Here is a 21833-nt window from a genome sequence, read left to right on the forward strand (position 1 = left end):
TATACATGCTCACTTCATGTAAGCATGTGAGTACTCACAAATACATGCCTGCATGCATGTATAGACACACGCATGCATGAATGGATGTATGTCTTGTGTACATCCATACTCAAATATTCACCAACAGGTACTGTGCATACACCAATGCTGAGTTTCACACTTGGTCACATGGATCCACACACACACACACACACACACACACACACACACGCACACGCACACGCACACACACTGTGATAATTTATCCATTTGTAACTCCAAGAGTGGACTGTACAAATGGTTACATTTGTACAGTCTCTGAGTTAACTTAGCACTGAGGATTTTACTGTGCGCCCGTACACACACATACGCAGACCCACAAACCCCCCACCAACCTCACTCTGTGACTGGGTGCAGGGAGCGTGAAAGCAGCCCAGTGGACTGGGCATGCCTAGAGGGCAGTGAACATGGAGACAGAGAAAGCTAAACAAATTACACCAAAGGAAAGAAACTAGAGAAACCTAATCCCAGCAGCGCGGAGCATGGCCTGGATTTTCCTTGAAAATGTTTTACATTTCATCTCAGAACCTGGTGGAAAACACGAAAAGGTTTGCAACGAATTAGACTGGAGCCATATTGACGTTTTCAAAGTATACAATTTATTTAGTTATCACAAGAGGCTTTTCCCCCCTCAATAATGTCGTCAAAACAGTGGTGTAGTAGCAGCTGCCTGTTGAGGGGTGCAACATTAATTATTGGTGGAATCTGGATGTACAGTAGAAAACTCTGGCTTCATCATAGTACTTCTGTTAACATTGTACATCATATCGTTGTATTTGTTTAGTTTTATTATTGTGAAAATAAACTAAAATAGAATAATTATTCATGGGAGCTTGTGGTGTAGTGGTATGTTTGATCATGTACGGACAGTGTACTGAGGCGAGACTGGTTTGCTAAAAGCATTTTGTCTATAACATTAGCATATTTTAGAGTCTATGTAAGAGGCGAAAGAGGTGACACACCGGTAACTGTTACAGGAAATGTAAGTAATTCCCAGGAACCAATATGCTCAATATTTCATAATCACACAATCAATTTCCGAAGACGTGATTCAAGAGGAAGATCAGGAAAGAGTGTGGTCAGTATAACAACACTGTTGTGTAAAAACCCGTTACTTTTCAGGAAATTGAAACCTGTGTTCCAGTGAATCCAATGTAGTTATTATTTAGTCCCAAGCTCTTATAAATATTCATAAAAAACGACAGACAGACTTAACCACTTTCATTTAAAACCATTTTCAAAAGTAGATAAAATGGCAGATCTACAAGCCACGCATTTCACAACTTTTACGCGACACTCTTACACAACAATGTAGGCCATTCACTTGTGGTGTACAGTATATGTATTTGGCGTACAGTATATATTTGGTGTACAGTGGTGTACAGTATATATTTGGTGTACAGTGGTTTATGGATACAGTATGTATTTGGTGTACAGTGATGTACAGTATATGTATCTGTGTACAGTGGTGTATGGGTGCAGTAAATGGGTTTCCCTCACCTGGCCTCCTGGAGTTGGAGCTGTTCTGCTTGTTCTCTTTATAAACCAACTGTTTGATCCACAGTGTGGGAGCAGTGATCTCTGCAAGTACAGAAGGACAAATCAAAGATGTTCACTAAGATTGCCCATATCTATTATTCATGTAAATGTAGACACTGCGTTGTCAGCTTGCCCGGCGTTGCCAGGGTTATTGCACTGATCAGTGCTGGTCAGCATAATCAGGTGTGAGTGAAATTGTCCCTCTGTCTCCCTCCCCTTCATTGAGTCTTGTTTTAAAATAATACTTGTTGCATGGACAAAATAAGAGGTATACACAATTATTGGTGTTGATTGTTATTCGCGCCATGTTCTAAATGATATACATGGAAAGCTTACTTTAATATAAATGATTCCATCTATGCGTGATGAATGCATAGATGGACTACAGAACAATAGCGATACAAGTATACATGTATGCGGAAAACAGATTCATAGATTAATGCATTAATGAACCTGTACTTGATTAATTGGTAACACTTGCTCATAAGGTACCTGTAATTAATGCTTCATTTATGATTACCTAATACATTATTTAAGCGTTAATTCATCATGAATTCATCATAAATTCCTTGTAGTTCATGTATTAAGTAACTTTGCTTAACTAATGATTAACTAATGATGTTAACTAATGATGAATTTCAAGGAATGATGAAATAATGCTTACTTAATGCTTAATTAACGCTTAATTAACACTTAAATAATTAAGTAATCATAAATGAAGCGTTAATTACGGGTACCTTATGAGCAAGTATTACCATTAATTGAATAGATAGAACCACAATGGATGTTTTTGTTTGTTTTTTGTTATCCTTTCAATAATCCAATCAGCATTATTGTATAACTGTACCTTTGTACTTTTTGCAAACTGTTAATAAAGTATTCAATCAATTCAATCAATCAAAACCCAAAGACAGAAGCATGAATGATTTGAGAGTGAGAGAAGGAAGACACTAGACTGCAAGTTACATAACCACAGGCTGCATCTGATGAGATGAGATAACTGTTGTTTTACCCACTTAAAACCCTACATACTTTGTTGACCGGGGTCCCCCAGGGTCTGTAGTATGCCATCTCCATCCCTCTACCCCAAATATCTTCGCAGAAAAAAGCCGATCTCCCAATGGGGCGTGTTGACCGGCTACTTTCGCCGAATGTTTGCCTATTATAACATGCCCAGAATAGGGACGCTAGTGATCATGTGGTTAAGAATGGAGAGAACCTACCTTCACCTTCAGGGAGGACGTGGGTCTCCATGGTGGGCGTGGGCTTGGAGCCATCATCTGGGTTCAGGGTGAGAAAGAAACGGAAGGAGACTACCATTATTGAGGTTAATACAATCTACTCTCCAGAACTGTTGAATGGTTGGGATTTGCACATGGCCCGGCCAAGAGAGCAGAGTAATATGAGAGAGAGAGAGAGAGAGAGAGAGAGAGAGAGAGAGAGAGAGAGAGAGAGAGAGAGAGAGAGAATAAAGAGTGAGACTAGAGATAAAGTCAGACTAAATAAGAGACTGAATCACAGAATCATGGAGACAGACCTCCCACATACACGTCTACTGTATATCTCACTTGCACACAGGAAATTAACTCCTTTCATAGGCATTCGTTCTCACACCAGCATGATAAGGCTATCACATATACGATACATCCACCATGCATCCCTACACACAAGTGCGTATGCTCAGAAGCAGTGCACACATACACAGACACAAGAATGAGGAGACCCCCCCCAATCAAGAATCTCTCTTGACTGTAGCCCGCATGAGCGCTGCAGGTGTACACCTGCTCTCATGTAGCTTTCTATGGGGGTACAGTTGACAAAGGAAACAACAAAAAACGTACAAAAGAAAGGCTGCCCCACTACTAAAGAACAGGAGAAGATTAATCTCAATTGTTTGTTGGATAAATACAGTACACCAGCAGTGTTCAAGAGCTAAGATTTTGCCGGTTTCCTCCTATGTGTTTTTCAGTTCAGTCTGTATTTGTTTCTCCCCACATTAAAGCACGCCCCATAATATTGTTCTAGCTTTGGGAAAGCAATATTCATGTTCACATTCGCTAAACTAAAGCTCATTAAATTGTAATAAATAATTCCCTATGAATTCTGTATTAGGGTGGACTAGGGTGCCAGTAGATAAGGAAAGGGGAAGCGAAATATTTCAAAGCAGATCTGGTTCAAATTAGCATTTGAAGTGACTCCAACTATGTCTCTAGAATAGATTAATCTCACCTGGCACAAATAGAGGTTCAATTAGATTATCCCAAATGTCAAACAACTGCCCATTTTTCTGCTGAAAGAAGTTTAAAGGATTTCAAGTCATAATTAATTCAGGTCTAGTGAATAGGTCATCTTCCAGTCTTGTGCTGGGCTAAAGGTCTCAAAGAAACACACACATCCATAGTAATTTTGCAGGCGTTGGGTAGCAAAAAATAATTAAAGAAAAATAGAAAATACCTGCCGACTGCTTTTGTGTTCCCCAGAAGGATTTATTTTTTATTGGATTATATCTTGCTGGGAGCGCAATGTTTTCACCAAGTCTGGTCTTCATCGGGTAAATGTGAACACACCTGTATTTACAGACCACACATGCCATTGTCTTATACTGTAATTAGGCTGGTCATAGACGAAGTAGTTTAAATTTATGCCGATCTGTTCGCCGTCTTAGGTCAAACCTTCCACTTAATCTTAAAATATATTGGGCAGATTGCCATGAAACTTTTAAAGTCATGCTCCCTGGATGATGAACCCCAACTATTTGCGTAACCCCATGACCTTTCCTTTAGGCCAAAATGTCAGCTTTGCACTAAGGATATCTCATAATGTAGTGAGATTCACGATGAAGCCTACTGAATTTTGGTGACCCTATAGCCTTTCCTCTGGTACCATCCTTCTTGAGCCAACATTTTCATTTGGGTGTAATGAGCAGCACGGACTCTAGGTACTGCAAGTAAGGTCTTCAGACGTCTTGCTACTACACTACAACATGAACTATATTATCCTACTACAATTCTAATAAGGGGTGAGTCTGTCTGTAGTGGTGCGTGAAGCTACCCGGTTCTCCTCAGTTTTCTCCTCAGTGGCTGGAGCAATTGCTCTGATTTTGCACACAGCCATTGACCATTACCATCTGAACTTAACTGTGAAGCCCGTTTTTCAATTTCATCAAATCTCAGCTTCTTATTAGCGTTTATGTGTGAAACAATGTCGCCTCCCGGGTTGCCAGATCATGTGCGCATATCCCCCCACGGATGCGTCGACCGGGTATGGTCTAGTTTTTGAATAACACTGATTGTATGTACAGTACACAATCCACGTGATTACGTGATCACCTTTACCTGACGAAGACCAGACTTGAGCAAAACGTGTTCACAGTAAGAAATTATCCAATTAAATAAATAAATCATACTCAGGAACACAAAAACAGTGTGTGGGTACTTTCCCTTTTTCAGTGAATTGAGCTGCCTTAAATACTTACCTGTGTGTATCCAGTCTTGTAGTCACCGGAACATTCCAACCAAATGCGAACGACTGAGGAGTCTTGTGATGGCAGCAGCTTTAATAACTAAACCCCATCACATTTCCACAGCTATATTCCATAGTTAAGTATCACTTCCCGTGACTTGAATGTACACATATGTATGTAGAATTCATTCTGTTTACTATAACTGTTTAGTAACTCAATGAAATGCTTCTGTTACACTTTGCATTATCCAATGTGATTACACTAACTGTTACAGTAAAAACATAGTGTTTTTTATGTGTTGTAAACATCTGTATTGAAATGTCTGATGTCATAAATAGCACTTATCAGCTGCTGCTGAAAGTAGATTAAAACAATAATTATTTGTCAAGTACACAGTAAAATCCTCAATGTTCATTTGTAATTTAGAGAGTGTAGAAATGTAACCAAATGGGTCCATTTGGCTACAAAGGGGGAAAGACCAGTCCAGCACACACATGCATCTGCTGCCCCCCCCCCCCCCACCAACCAACCCCCCGCCCCCTCCCCTCCCCTCCCAACACACACACACAACACACACACCACTCAAGCACATTAAGGCTCCACCGGTATACACCACCCTAGGGGCTAGGAAAAGACAAGGGGTGGTTTACAGTAGTAAACCTTGTGTCCTTTGGAGGTGTAAAGAATGTATCTATATCTAGTTTGGGGTTTCAGGGGGGAAAGTGTGTGTGTGTGGGGGGGGGGGGGGGGTAGTCTGGTCAAGAGGATAGCTTGCTCCACTGCCAGAGGTGAGGAATCTCTGGAGCACGACACACAGCACTTTTTTTTACCTGCAACTTTCCCCAAGATTGATTTAGCTGCCAAAGCTATTTTGAAGGCAACCGTTATATATGATTATAAATATATATATATAATCAACTTTATTTGTATAGCAGCTTTGATACATAGAATGTTGCTATAGGACAAAGAGAAAACGCAGTAATGAATGAATATATATTATGTGTGCTTGGCAAGAGACACAGTATGCAGAATGTTCATCCCAGTGTGTTAACTTAAAGCACAATGGCTACAAATTTACCTACTGTAAACTCTAATAAAAAGTCTAATAGTCTGTGTCCAACAAACACTGCCATAAACAGAATAGGCAGGTCATGTACAAATCACCTGTGAAAGGTCAAAGTCTGTGAATTTGTAGCCTTACACATTAATTGATTTAGACACATGTTAGGCTAGTTTTACATTTTGAGCACAATTCTTTCTTTCTTTCTTTAAAAACATTAAAAACAGTGGGGGTTGTATCTTCCAACTTTGCACACATTTGGACTTTGTACACAAATGTAACGAAAGCAGGTCAAAAGAGATGTTGAACTTTACATTATGTAAAACACATACACAAACACGCAAATGCATCTACACATGTACTGTATACAGTAAGCATCACACAAGGTCTCCCACGCACGCACGCACGCACGCACGCACGCACGCACACACACACACACACACACACACACACACACACACACACACACACACACACACACACACACACACACACACACACACACACACACACACACACACACACACACACACACACACACACACACACACACACACACACACACACACACCTTACAGCAGATCTCAACTCACCTTTTCTCCCAGAGCTGGGGGGCCCAGGTGGTTTGTCGGTTACTGACCCTTCAGAGAGAAACCACAACATTTGCATTGGACACTCACTGGACAACAGCAGCAGTCCTCCCTCCAATACAAGCAAAAGGTTTCTCTCCTAAATAGCATTTTATATTTTCAGCAAAAACTCAAATCATTCAAATAATAGTCACACATTACAAACAATTGTTTTGCAGGTGACTGTCTTAAATACTGTATAAGCTCTCAAGCTTTTTGGTGTTTTATCATTTTTACAGATATGCATGTTCATGTATGTATTATGTCAATAAAATCTCAATCATTGAATCCAAACGGCTGGATCTAATTTTGGAAGAAAGGAAAAACCTTTTTCCCTCATCAACTCAGCAGACAGCACAAAATAGTAGACCAATCCACTCCCATACGGTCCCATTATACCACCCAAGGCCCAAGATTTGAACAATATAAAACAAATATTTTAATATTTTAGCACCAAATATGGCAAAACTGAGAGCTACATGTATCTGTGATTATTGATTCAGCGGGTGAGCCGTTATGATCATATTGAGACACGTTAACTGATTTTGTGCATGCAGGAAGTCAAGTGGCATGCATGGATACTGAGGGAATAGGCCAAAAAGAAATTAAATACGACTCAAACCCATTACAATATGAGGTGTGAGGGGGGGATTTAGATGAAGGCAATTGGAATTAAATTTACTACCTGTCAATCCACTTGTCCCAGCATGAGTTCCCATAAACTCACGGAAGTTTCCTGCAAATGTATGTGAAATGATTGATTTGGGTCAAAGGGTGTAGAGGGGGGCATCTGAAGTTGTGAGTTAAACGCTGTTTGCAATGAGAGCGCATTGAGGGCAGAGTTATTAGGTGCAGACTGCAGTAACACATACAGTACTGTAAGGCAGTGGCTTCTCAACTCCAGTCCTGTCGTTAACATTAACAAAACAAAAAACAGTAGAAGCCTACTCTGGAATCCCCAGGACCAGAACGAGAGAGCCACTGCTATTAATCCTCTGGGGCCAGTTGCACCACCTCACACTAAGTTCAAACTTAGCCTAGTTATAGCTTAAACACATTCAATCCAGGAAAGTATCTCTGTCATTTTAGATTTCTTTGGCTATTCAAAAATAGCAGATATACAAGCTCATAGCGCGGCACAGAGTGCCGCGCTATGAGCTTGTAGATCTGCTATTTTTGGAAAAAGCGTGAAAATGTGTGCAAATCTTTGAATATATATTTCTTAAATTATATATATTTAAAGATTTGCACAAATTTTCACATAAAAAAACAAAAAATAGCAGATCTACAAGCTCATAGTGCGGCACTCGGTGCCACGCTATGAGCTTGTATATATGCTATTTTTTAATAGCCAAAGAAATCTAAAATGACACAGACACTTTCCCGGCTAAATGGGTTAAATGGCTTTTTTAAAAGCCATTTAAGCTATAACTGGGCTACGTTTGAACTTAGTGTGAGGTGGTGCAACTGGCCCCTGGTGTCTGAGTCAGTGTTTGTTTGAGGCTGACAGTGGGGTACATACACCTTTGCAAGAAACAACGAAAATATTGGAGCTTATGCAGGACACAAGGGGAGACTGGTAGACACTGTGCGATGTGTCGTAATCTGCTTTCTTATACTGTGCATTATTCAGAACAGAAAACTGAACTGCTCTTGGCTATGAATGGACACATTATTTCCATCTTCGGTATGTGAGCGTTAATGATGAGTGAAGAAATGATGCGTGGCCACAGGTTGAATCTGGGATCATACAGGTGACAGAGAGAGAGAGAGAGAGAGAGAGCGAGCGAGCGAGAGCGAGAAAGAGCGAGAGAGAGAGAGGGCAAAGGGATAGACACCATGGGGATAGAGACTAAGAGAAAGAGGAAGCAAGGAGAGAGAGAGAGAGAGAGAGAGAGAGAGAGAAAGAGAAAGAGAAAGAGAAAGAGAGAGAGAGAGAGAGAGAGAGAGACACGCACACACACAGAGCCAGCCAGAGAGAGCGGCATGCAACCACTCTCTCACTGCTCTCTCCACACCAAATTTGCACCATATGCTCTCGCGGCTCCACAAAGCCACGTTCTGGCAAAGGCCCCTGTGTATTATCTTCACAGAGAAAATGATGGTGATTATCATAAAGTGTTCCCATCCAGGTTGAACAGCGACCAGAGAAGCCTGCTTCTCTCTACTCTGCTCTGGCCTGCTGAGAGCAGTTAAGCGCAATTTCTACTTACTAGCGTGCCGGTGTTGCGCACCACAAAAAGGCAGATCTACAATGCTCACAACGCGTGGCGGAGTGATGCTTTGCGAGTTTGCAGATCTGCTATTTTCGCTGCGCAACGCGCCACGCAACCAAGTATAAATCAAGCATTAGGTGAGGGTTGAGGGGGGCGGGGGAGGACAGGGGATGGAGGGGGTTAAGAGGCCCCTGGATGGATGGCTATTAGCCCTCTCTTCCTGACCTCGCACCTGCTACGCCAGATGACATACACTACACATCTGGCTGTGTGCCCCTCTTTACTAACAGTAAACTGTAATCTCAACACCGCAGTGGCTTTGTGGCCTTCCACAGACGGATCACTTTCCTAAATGTGTGTACAGTAAAACCCTGAGCGTTCATTTAACTCAGAGAGTGTACAAATCCATTTGGTTCCATTTGTTCACTCTCTGAGTTAAATGAAGACTCAGGATTTTACTGTGTGCATACTAGCAGACTGAGGCCAGTTCAGATATAGGAAATATCCTGCAATAGTATTACGGGATATAAATGCTGGAAATGGGAACTTATACGCTGGCTAAATCTGTACCAAACAAAGATGATTACAGCAAAGATTTTTTGGGGGAGGAACAGTAGTGAGGCTTTCCACTGGTCATTGAGGTAAGAATAGGGTTAGGACCAGATAAGCATAGCTTCATTCCTACTCCTGTTATTGTATAGGAATTATGATTATTATTATTGTGCATTATTTTGTTTTTAATGTTTTTAATGCATTAGTATTGTGTATTATTTTTGTATTTTATGTTTTTTTTTATCTCCGAAATTAATTTCAACATTCATTCATTCACTCAAGACAGTGATGAGTTGATGCTTTGGTAGCCATGACTACTTGGAAAATAATTATTATGTAAATTGCAATATGAGAAGTCTTTTTTTAAGTATTTTTCTTTGCCGAGGCAGACACGAAGAACAAATCAATGTAGGACAGGCGCGGGGGATACGCATTCTCAGGATATGATTCTAGATCCTCCAGAGGAGTAGGACCTCAAACTCCTTGTTGTCAAAAGGTACAGGTTTGTTTTTTAATAGGCTACATGGACAATTATAGATCTGCTATTTTTGCCAAATCTTTGCCTGTTTTCACAGAATGTTCGCATATTATGACATGCCCAGAATTGGGACGCTAGGGTTTATGTGGTTAATGGCTAGAAGTCTCTTTCTCCAGCCTACCAGGTCCTCTGTGCCAGTACCTGAACACACTGGGGTCCTGTTGTGTACAGAGGAACCACTCACTGGTTTGCCATCACTAGTCACGCACCAACAGTACCCAGTCAAAGTGTGGCACTGAACCTGGGGAGTCGGAAACATACAAATTAGTCATACATAAGATAGGAAATATACAATAACACGTACAATAGCATATTTAGTATGTCATGATAAATAAAGTCAGCTAATAAAAAGTCTGAACAAATGCAGACAGACAATAAGCCAGACAGAGACAGAGAGAGTGAGTGAGTGAGACAAGGTGAGAGCCAAAGACAGACATAGAAGAGAGGAGATAAATGAAGGCAGTCATACAGACCTGGGCGAACGTCCCGTCTTCATTGCATTCTGGGATGAAGGTGGACGCCTGCGGCCTCTTGGCCTGTTCCAGGGCCTGGCTCCTCTCAACTCGACATTTGGATTGTCCTCCATCTGTAAAAATCACAACGTGAGCCACGACAGCTTTCACATTCCACCTTGTAAAACTATGTCCACTGACCAGGTATACTGTATTTTCCTTCTTCTTACGGCATAGATCTGCTGGAGGCTAGCCATCTATAAGAGGATCGGTCTGTGTGTGTGTGTCTGTGTGTTTGTCTGGAGATTTTTCAAACCGCTGAACCAATCAGCAACAAATATCTTGTGTATAGAGAGAGTCAGTATGTCAACTATCATGCATTTCTTTATGTCTTTTCAATATTTCTTAAATATTTAATTTAATTTTAGAATGGAATTCAATGAGGTCAATCAGGCTGCAATCTTGCACAAATTTTGAGACATATGTCATATATCCATTACGACACAGATGACTAACCTCATCCAAGATCCTGGTCCAAGATCCACATTGGAGCCACGCCATTCCCATGCGGATCCCGAGATCCATATAATTTGATTTTATATCTCTGATCATTTGTACCTGGTCATTTATATTTGATACATATACTGTATTTGATTAGTGTTGATTATTATTTATTATTACACGGCTTGGTTGAATGCTTGATTCTGATTGGTCAATCGCTGAATTCAGCGGTGTGTTGTTTCTGGATAATGACCGATGAGCTCAATAACAGACCTCTGTCTAATCAAAGACACAGAGCACTTGCTCATATCAACCTGCGCTGCTTGATTTTATGCTGTATCCAACATGACAGCCATGTAAACAAACACACAATGTCATTTGCACCTAAATGTTGTTCTCAAGAATGTTTTTGAAAACATTTGAAGCGAGAAATAGACGATGCAGTAACAGAAAATGTATTCTATTTGATCAAATACGCTTCCTTGTTTTTCAACTTCCTATCTGTGAAATGTTGAATCATTTTCATTCATCATTTGGAGTCCAGATTATTTGGAGTCCAGACCTATTTTATCCATTTGTAACTCGCCAACAAATGTAAACCAAATGGACCCTTTACGGGTTAATTTGGTTACATGTGTAACCAAATGAACCCGAGTCTAATTAACAGGATCAGGATTTCACAGCATAAAAGGCTTCAAGACGCTTCATGACTCAGACATCCATAAAACACAAGACCCTCGTTTCCTTCCCTCCCAGTCCCTCCATACATCCAGTTGCAGCCTAAACAGCACTATAGCTCATCACAGCTAGTCAAAAGAGGCATTACTCACATATTTAGAATTTTGGAGGAAAAAAAGGCAACTCAAGTTCCCATACAAATTACACTACACATCCTACAAGTTTCTAGAATGATGAATCATCTTTATTCACCATCTAATTTATTTTCATTTATATTTATTATTGCTGCGCATGTTTTTGTTTTATCACTGCTCAAACTACTCTTGAGTATACTGGAACTAGACTGAAATAATAAACTAGAATTAATCTAAACAATAACTCTGATTAAATCAACTAAACTAAGCATAATAAAATGTGCTATATCATTAAATTGGACTTTACTTGACCTAAACTGGAACCAAATTTCACTTCCACAAAACAAAGTCTCAACAATAGCTCCTGCTCAGTAAAAATCACACCCAGTGTGAAGTGGGCGGTGTGGTCACAGTGGTCATCACAGTGATGGAAGTTATTCACTTAAAAAAAACATAAAAGTGTTTTTTTTAAGTGCATAGTCCTATTTATAGGGCTATGCACATGTGTCATGTGTTTCTAGCCAATCACAGTCCGGAATAGTCTCATGGTGGCCAATCACGGTGCAGGGTTAGGGGGGTACAATGGTGGCCAATCACAGCGCAGGGTTGGGGGGGTGCAGTGGGTCCAAATGTCCAAACCTCACATATAGGGGCGGTTGCACCGCCCAAAAACAGTAAACAAGGCCTGAACTTTACCTTTGGGTAAATGTTTACACTCTCAGAGTTACATTAACACTAACAATTTTGTGTGGGTCCTATTCAGAGTATCACACCGTAGTGTGCATAATGTACAGTACTCAACACATGCTTCCACACTCTATGCCCAGTACAGGTTAAACATTAACCACCTGCTGATCTGCCTTTCACTGGCTTCACTCAGTGATAGATGGCTTGCCATATGTAGGTACACTGATGTACTGTAAGCTATGAGGAACACAGCTTGGTTTGTGCTAGTATATTCTAAGTCCAACGATGGTCATGATTGTATATTGAAAAGTTACCACTACACCTCTAGGCACCAAAGCAAGCCTGAAAGTATGAAATTAGTATTGCAGCGTGATTTGTCTACTTAAAAGTGTGTTGGTCAACATCTTCAAACCACAGATAAAGCTGAATTTGTGTCACTGCAGCTCTGAGGGGCCAGGCCAAGGACATGAATCTCTACTGTCAATGTGTCCTTCAGCAGGACACCAGATACTCCAGTGGAGAACTGGCAAGCTCCCACAGATGTGACTGTGTATTTTTATGTATGTTTATTATTGCTGTGCATGTTTTTGTTGTATCATTCACTACTCAAGCTACTCTTTGGTATCTGGAACTAATCTTAAATAATAAACTAGAATTCATCTAAACTAAACATAACTCAGATTACTGTCTGATTTAATTGCAGATCTACACATTCGAAAATAGATGATCTATAAGCTCGAAAATGGCCAATCTGCAAGCTTGAATATAGGCGATCTATAAGGTCATAACTCATCGTATCCGCTACGTTACAAGCTTGCAGATCTGCTATTTTTGCCACTCGACACCGCCATACGATGGAGTATAAATCAAGCATGTGTTGCTTGATTTATACATGGGTTCATGTGGTGTTGCTAGTGATGAAAAAAAGTGCATGTATGCTCTTCTACATAACCCATCTCTGGGTAATGGTTAAAAACACAACACACAGTTAGCGGCTCAAAACGGAACGCTCAGTGAAAACACTGGGCGTGGGCGATGATGTCATCAAGCAGAACAGATAGAAGATAAACAAAAAGACTTCCCAGACCTTTAAAACCTGATTTAATTCAGTCTTGTTTTGGGATGCAGGCTCATTAAAATACGCTTGCACTGCTCTCAGATGGGGACTTACCACAAACAACCCCGTACCCATAATGGGTCCTGACCGCTAACCCCGATTTATAGCAACATTGCTGTGAAAAACAACAACTTTACGACCAGTGGCTATAGCATTTTAAAATGTCTTCATTATGTCTTTGCTTATGAACATGTGCTTGTAGGTTGGCTAGGGATAACAAACAGTGTGCTCACATACATAATCCTGTCCAAATGCTTGAAGCAAAAGACAAGAGGAGAAAGTGAGGGTATAATTTTAAATGACTTATCCACTTAGTGACCCTTTTGGATTGGATACATACAAACATTATAATACGTTTTGGCACCATGGTACTTAACAAGTCATGGTACTTTTTGTTAGTTCATAGAGGATAGTCCCTGGTTAACCAAATAATACTTTTACTAACCATAACCTCTAGACTTGAAAGATAATAGTGGGATAATGCCATATTTATTTTAATCTGAGTCAGAGTTGTGACTAGGTTGTTTTATGGTCAGGTAATTGTCAAATCTATAGTTTTCCTTCATGTTTCTACTATTGTTGCTGGAATCTGTTAGTAATTTAAGTGTCTGATTGTCAAGTGTATTTGTTGCATGCACTTTAATCCAAATCCTATCCACCCTTCCAAAGGCTTTTGCTAGGGCCTTGCCATTGTAAACAAACATACAGTATGTTCTTGACCTGCCTTGTTAAATTAAGCACTATCTTATAACTAAACTGGCCTGTTCCTTCTACAAAGGCAAATAGAGCTTAGCACAGTGTTCCCTTCCTTGGAAGATCTCAGATGTGAAATTAAATCATGTATTACCATATAGAGGGTGAGCAAAAACAAATCCAATCCAAATCAAAAATGGATATTGTTGCTGTTATTTTTCTAAAAGGGAATGGGAACCGAAACAAGGCACATAAATGCCATGTTCCAACCTTGACTCTAGCCCTATCAATCTCTGCTGTTGTTGAATGGCTGGCATCCACAGACTGAAGAAGTTGTATGATCACAGTCTGTAAAGACTTACACGCCTACCGAGGGGTGGAAAATGAAAGACATCTTCTGTTCAGCTCTGCTAACTCCCACTCCTCTGGTTGGCATTCCTTTTGATTTGGAGTTTTTCTTTTAGAGGAGTTAGTTGTCTACTAAGAGGACTTCTTTTTAGGTTTCTTTATAAAGAGTTACATTTGAAAGCAGAGAGCTGAGAGACTTGTGTAAAGGTTGCACAGGAGAAGAGAATTTAACCACTTAAACCTTACATCGTTGACCAGTGGTCTATACTTGGTTCCCTCCTTTTTTCGCTCTATAGCTAATCTCTTCACCGAAATTAGCTGATCTTCGAGCTCACAACGTGTTGTGACACATTGTGAGCTTGTAGATCTGCTACTTTCGCTATTGTCAGTACACACCAGGGCACCAGTATGTATGTTGAATGTCTGCTTTAGTGACATAAATACATAAATAAATACATTTCCGGTACATTTCCAGTGCCTAAGTCATTTTGGCATGAGAGTTGAGGGCAGACACTTGCAAATAAAAATAATGTTTAATAATAAGTTGAAACATTTATGTGGGAAGATTATACCATCAATTACTTTTGTTTAAGTCTTTGTTTTCTGCCTAAAATCAATAAAAGAGATTTGTAAAAAAAAATAACTTTTGTTTAATTAAAAAAGTAATACAGTATAACTTTAATTATCATATTAAATGATAATTAAACTCTGTGTTAAATTAAATGTGTTGTGTCTGTAAGTAACATTCTAAATCTGCATCTGTGGCAGCAGATGATGACAACAAAAGATTGATTCCAACAAAATTAAGGTTAGACATAAGGCCTCTAGTGATATTAAAATAAATGATCACACGTTTAGGAGAAAACTAGAATCCCAACAGTATGCCTTACAATAGTGCAGCTACAATACAACACTCTATTTTTGAAGTCACAAAAAAATGCTTCACTCCCACAATACTTTCTCTTCCATTTAAAGTTAGGATGAGGCATGAGAACCCCAGTGAGAATATAGTTACATTTGCGGCAATTCTTTACTAACGAGGGCTGACTAACGAGGGCAATAATCCCCTCTTTTTTTTAGGAGAACCCTATGACAAGTTCCTCCTTTTCAGATCAGCCAAAAAAGAACACACACCAGTCTGGGAGGCACCAGAGGGTCGACAACAAACAGCGCCAAAACTATGAGTCGACTTGACTCACCCTCTTGTGTTCCCAGCCTATTGCCAGGCCATTGTTCAAAATCATTGGGGGGATTTTTGCGGTGGAAGTCAGGACAGGAACAGGACAGGACCTTACCTTTCAGCTCCAAGTCCCGTCCCTCAGAAGAGGAGGTTGGTGCGGGGACAACTGGCGGCTGGTCAATCCTCACCCAGTTTTTACCTAAAAACACAAGACCAGTTAGTGAGCAGACTCAGTCTTGCAGGCATCTTAAATAGTAAACAAATGTGTCACAGGCACATGAGAAACAACTGTGCACGTTTGTATGGCATGTGTGCGTACTGCACACAGTACTTGTTTTCTTTGACTATTTGGGCATGAATTATAATAATGTGCCTGCGTGCCTGGCTGCATGCATGCATGTGTGCGTGCGTGCTGCTGCTGCATGTGTGGTTGTATGTATGTAAGCATGTTTAGATGTACATATCAGATTCTTTGTGCACGTGCAAGCCAGCGTGGTGCATAGATCACACTTGCAGGGATTCGGGCCCCCTTTACCTCGACACCGGCCGCGGTGGGCCAGCGTCAGAGTGCGGTCCTTGCAGCGTGCCCTCTGCAGGTCACAGCCTGTGTCATAACTCCGCCCATCGGAGCCGCACACCGGCTTCCCCTGTGTCCGCGAGCAGATGATTCCACAGTGGCTCTCCCTGTCTCCGATCAGCCACTGCAGGGATAGACATACACTCAATGTAAGCAAGGACATTGAGTGTGAATAGAGGTGATGTGCAAAACAATGTTGGGATTGTATCAATTAGTGTAAGTATTATATTTCACAAGGTATTATATATCACAAGGCGCACGCACACACGCACGCACGCAGGCACAGTCTCCTTCCTGTCTCTCTTAAAGAAATACCGTAAAGTTCTTAAAAATAATAGGCTATCCAAACCACAACGATGCCAATCCCAACCATTACAAGTTTTATACATTATATATGGGGCGGCAGTGGCTCAGCTGCCGTTTTAGAATCAGAGGGTTTCCGATTTGATCCATATCTCCTCCTGGCAAGTGTCCTTGAGCAAGACACTGAACCCCTAACTGCTTCTGATGAGCAGGTTGGCTCCTTGCATGGTTTCCTTGAATGTGAAATACATTGTAAAGCGCCTTGGAGAAAGGCGCTATATAAATGCAGTCCATTCATTTATTTCACTTTCATCCTTTGTTTCTTTCCTTCCAATTTTTTTTTTGTGCTAGTTTCCAGAGCACACCTTTCAAACAACGTTTTCCCCCATCTGAGTAAACAGTTGCTGAACTGAATTCAGTGGAATCTCATGCTCATATTTGGCTGGAACAATGTACAAATTACACTTTCTTCAATACATCACTGTGCTCCGCGCACACTCTCCAGACACTGCCATCTTCATTTAGTGTAATGTGGTCATGTGCAAGCCTCTACATGGAAGCCCAACATGGACACTAATTTATCTTGTGGATCTTTGGCTGAAGGTAGTCTGAAAGAACCATCATTATGTTTCAAAGCAGCCAAACCACAGTCAATGCAATGGGAATCCTCTTTAACACCCCCCCCCCACACACACACACACACACACACACACACACACACACACACACACACACACACACACACACACACACACACACACACACACACACACACACACACACACACACACACACACACACACACACACACACACACACACTCTATTAGTGAATCCATTCTACTGTACTGTTGGATGGAGGTCTTCCCCCTGACAGGCATAATGACTCTTGGCTTCCTGTCCATCTGACATATATATCTAAAGTCTAAGGGCTTTCAGAGCAACAGAAACTTGGCCAAAAACATGAAGTAGCAAAAGAAGTAAGAAAAAAAGAAAACTAAATAACAGTAAAACAAAAAAGGGAGAAAAAAGAGAAAGTGTGCACTGAGCAGCAGCAGAATCCTCTGCCATGAATGACAGACCAACAGCTGCACACCTGAGCCAACTGCTGTTGAACACTATTCAACTATTTGAAAAGATACATGGAGCAGTCGATTTGTCCCATCTTGTGTGTGATGGTAGCACTGTTGTAGCTGCTAAGACAATGTTTTGAAATAATCAAACAATGAGTTAATATCTGAACTAATTTCAAAAAACATTTTGCATTCTTTATCCTGCAGGCAATTACGTTTACTGGGTTACTTGAGTGGCATCGCTTTTCTTTTGCAGCTTTTTTAATGCCTAGTGTGTTTCATAAGCTTAACCACATACCTAGACTCTAGCATCCCTATTCTGGGGGCGAACATTCAGAAAATTTAGCCTATCTACAAGCTCACAACACATCACAACGCAACACGTTGTGAGCTTGAAATTCGGCTAGTCGCCGAAGAGATTTGGTGTAGACGGAAAAAAGCAGTGGGCCAAGGATAGCCCTGGGGGACCCCGGTCAACAAAGTATATAGGTTTTAAGTGGTAAAAAGTTAGGAACATACTTTAAAAAACATTTCAAATGACCTTTTCACCCCAAGCAATGCATGCTACTTGAAAAAAGACATCAGGTTAACCTGTAATGATTCTGCTTTTGCAGCTGCTCAGATGCCTTGTTACACAAAACATTTCAAATGCATTTTCCTTTTTTGCGAGTTCTGTCCTGCAATTGCCAGACTATTTGAACAGACACAGCAGGGAGTGCTTGGTTTTTCTTATCTTGTGTGTGATGATTGTGCTTTTGCAGCTGCTAGGCCTGATTCTCTGTAAGAAAAACTAGCCCAACCGATGCCAGATCTTTGGGTCAGATTATGATTACTGATGTTTTGACCTATACGCGGCCTTCAAATCCAGTCCTATATTGCACTGATCAGAGCATGGTCACCGAGTTATGGCCATTTGAAATGTGTGACACTGCTGTAACACTGCTGTAGTGCCACATATTTGTGCAAATTACTATATTTTTGGTGTGACTATAGTCATGACAGATGGTGCAAATTGGAGCAACAGTGTGCCATGACTATTGTCATGGCAGACCTATATATGAACAGTGTTTGTGGCAAGTTTGGTGCGTATAGGAGAAATGGTGAAAATGGTGAAATGGTGAAAATCAAAAAATCTTGAAAATCTTTGAAAAGTATTGTCTATAGTGGCATGGTGATGGGGGGGACGCAAGTTTTAAAGTGGTTAAACATCGGGACACATCGGCTGCATAATGCTGATACCAATGTCATCCAAAAAGTCAAATAATGGCCAATGCCAAACCATTATAGTGGTCAGGCAAAAGCTTAAAACCATTTTTTTAATGCATTTGTCACCCAAGGTCTCTTCAACAATTACCAGAGAACTGTATGTAACACTGGATCTGGGCTCTGATCTGACACAGGAGATCTCATTAAGGGCAGGTACAGAGGGAGGAAGGTGGTGGAAAATGAAACACAGCCAGAAACAAAGGGCACAGTTTCCAGTCCAAGCTAAGCCAAATCCTATCACAGCATCTGAGGCCATTTTCACAATGAGCCACAATGCAAATGTGCAAAGCCTGCACACGCACACATACAATCACACATGTACACACAATCACAAAAGAACTCATAAATATATTCTGCGTGTGTCTCTCTCTCTCTCCAAGTAAAAAAAAAGGAGCACTATTTTGAACAACATGAAATGTTGCTGGGAGACAGACTCTCTCGGTCGGTCTAAGCAGCATAAAAAGCAATCAGGCAGACCTGCACAACATGCAGAAGGTAAGAAAGCCAAACCACTGCAGTAATCAATGTGCTAGTGCATGACTGGAGTATCACATATACAAATCACCATTCATCACTTTAGTCCTTCTTAAGAGATTTACAAGAAGGCAATCTATGTCTCTATTTTGGACGTCCTGTCTGCACAACAAAAAGGTTTGAACCACTCACTATTTATTATACATCCTATATACTGTACTTCATTGGGGTACAGCACCCTCTACACGATCTACAAGCTCACAAAGATGCGTTGTGAGCTTGTGAATTGGCAATTTTCTCCCAATGTTCGCCCAGAATAGGGTCGATAGGGTTCATGTGGTTACTTGAACTCTTTCTCAGAGTTCATCCATTTGTTGGTCTATTATGCCGTTGCCTTATTGAATTCTAATCTGAATTACACAAGCTTTTCACCAGTGATTGCACTTTATACCACCATACTGGAAGCTCTGTTGTTGTTCCTTTGTATTGTGCTGATTTGATTGTGTGTTCAATGTATCCTGCCTGTTTATACTGTACATCTGCCACAGTGACGCTAAAGGCAAATTTCCACACGTGGACAATAAAGCTTCAATTCTGTCCAGCTGTATTCTATTCTTTTAGTTGATTGTGATGTACAGTAGTATCACTCATATTGTGGAAATAACACAAAAAGAAGTCAAAAGAAAGAAGAATCCAGTTCAGAAAGCCTCCATTATGCTGTAGGCAATCCTTTTCTCTCTAACTTGTAAGTATGTGACAATAGCCAATAAAAGCATGCTTTAAATATTTCCCAATTACACTACGTCTTTCCCCAGAATCTTTCTTTTCACAACTCGGTGAACATTTAAGCAGAAGATCTCTGACATTTCCATAATGAGACTCCTGTCCGGCTCTGCACTGCATCACAATATTTTTTTAAGAAGAGGACGGTGCCCGTCGATGGTGTAGTGGTTAAGACACTCGCCTGTGGAACCACAGCATGCCCTTCTGTTGTTCAAATCCACAAGTCTGTCCCTCCCTCGCACACTGTCTCCCTCTTGCTTTCCTTCTACAATAAAATCCTGACGGTTAATGTACCTCTGAGGCCTGTGGTTTGAGGGCTGCAATCTGGCACTCTCCACCTACAACTACCCAGCAGTGTTTAAGTTAACACTCACAGATTTTACAGTGTAGCTAGGCGCAACAGAGTAGTTTAACTAGCAGTGTACCTGTAGAGTTGTCTGTATATTAATGATCCTGCAGCAATACATATAGAGCAGTGGTTAAAGTGGGGTCCGGGGACACCCAGGGGTCCCTGAGGTGGTTTCAGGGGGTCCCATGCAGCAACATGAGTTAATATCACATCAAAATAAGTTTAACCACTTTAACCCTATTTTATACTTTGGCTATTTAAAAATATCAAATGTATAAGCTCACAGCGACTTGCATCGCGACAAGTTGGGAGTTTGTAGATCTACTATTTTTGAATGTTTTAGGGAAATCTTGAAAAATGCTGAACATTTTGAATAGTTTTGAAACATTTAAGCAAGAAATATTCTTTCTGTGTAAAATCTTTTCAGATGGGGGTTCAAAGCCAAATACATACAATCAATATGAGGGTCTTTGAAGACCACTGATGTAAATTGTCTGTATAATAATGAAAATCTTCCTTTACAGTGTCTGTAGAGTGTCTGTATATTAATGAATTGAAAGTTAAAAACTTGAAGGCAGCAAAACAAGTGAAACGGTATTGAAAATCTTGAAAATGAATCATGCGGTCACAGTAGTATTTAGCCTATTCTTGCTATTTGACATTAATGGCTTTTCAAGTTCTGCCATAAAAAAAGTTGTTTTTACACAAACAAACAAGAAACAGACAAATCTAGATGGGGTTGTTTTTGTAATAAGCTAAACAAGAAGAAAAAACACTGGAATGTAGCAAAGAAATGAGATTCAGGTTAGAAAATAATATGCCAATCGCCCAACTGGCCAAACGGAAAAGATTTTGTGTGTCTTTGTTACTTCAGCGTTGTATATATCCCAGTGCTGACAGGTCTGACAGTATACTGTACTAGCGTAGATAATGGTCTAGAACATTTTAAACAGAACAGAACAAAGAAATACACCACAGTGACAGTCTAAAAACTGAAACAAGTCAAATTAGGTCAAAAGGTAACAAGGTCACTGGCAGAGAAGACTGAGGCACTACAAAGTTGTAGAATCAGTTGCTGCAACATGCAATGTGTTACTGTCACTGAATGCTTAGCTTGACCAGGTGCCACTCTGGTAAAATGTACAACTAAGTATGTACAGTACAGTACACCATAAATATGTGC

At 40.5% G+C, this 21833-nt stretch overlaps 1 protein-coding gene across 6 annotated transcripts in view; it reads right to left on the minus strand.

The window, feature by feature from the left end:
* smoc1 (SPARC related modular calcium binding 1) overlaps positions 1 to 21833 on the minus strand; it is a 60704-nt gene that overhangs the window by 24644 nt on the left and 14227 nt on the right. For 4 of the 6 annotated variants that reach the window (XM_084045284.1, XM_084045283.1, XM_084045281.1 and 1 more), the window contains exons 2-8: positions 16362 to 16527; positions 15942 to 16025; positions 10510 to 10622; positions 10178 to 10277; positions 6695 to 6742; positions 2802 to 2891; positions 1540 to 1620 (exon numbers count right to left, since the gene is read on the minus strand). In XM_084045284.1, coding sequence (XP_083901410.1) covers positions 1540 to 1620; positions 2802 to 2891; positions 6695 to 6742; positions 10178 to 10277; positions 10510 to 10622; positions 15942 to 16025; positions 16362 to 16527 — 682 coding nt within the window. The remainder of the gene's footprint in view (positions 1 to 1539; positions 1621 to 2801; positions 2892 to 6694; positions 6743 to 10177; positions 10278 to 10509; positions 10623 to 15941; positions 16026 to 16361; positions 16528 to 21833) is intronic. The other 2 variants (XM_084045285.1, XM_084045286.1) reach the window with 2 other exon arrangements.

Source organism: Gymnoscopelus microlampas, assembly GCF_963454915.1.
Source record: "Gymnoscopelus microlampas genome assembly, chromosome: 20".
NCBI lineage: Eukaryota > Metazoa > Chordata > Actinopteri > Myctophiformes > Myctophidae > Gymnoscopelus > Gymnoscopelus microlampas.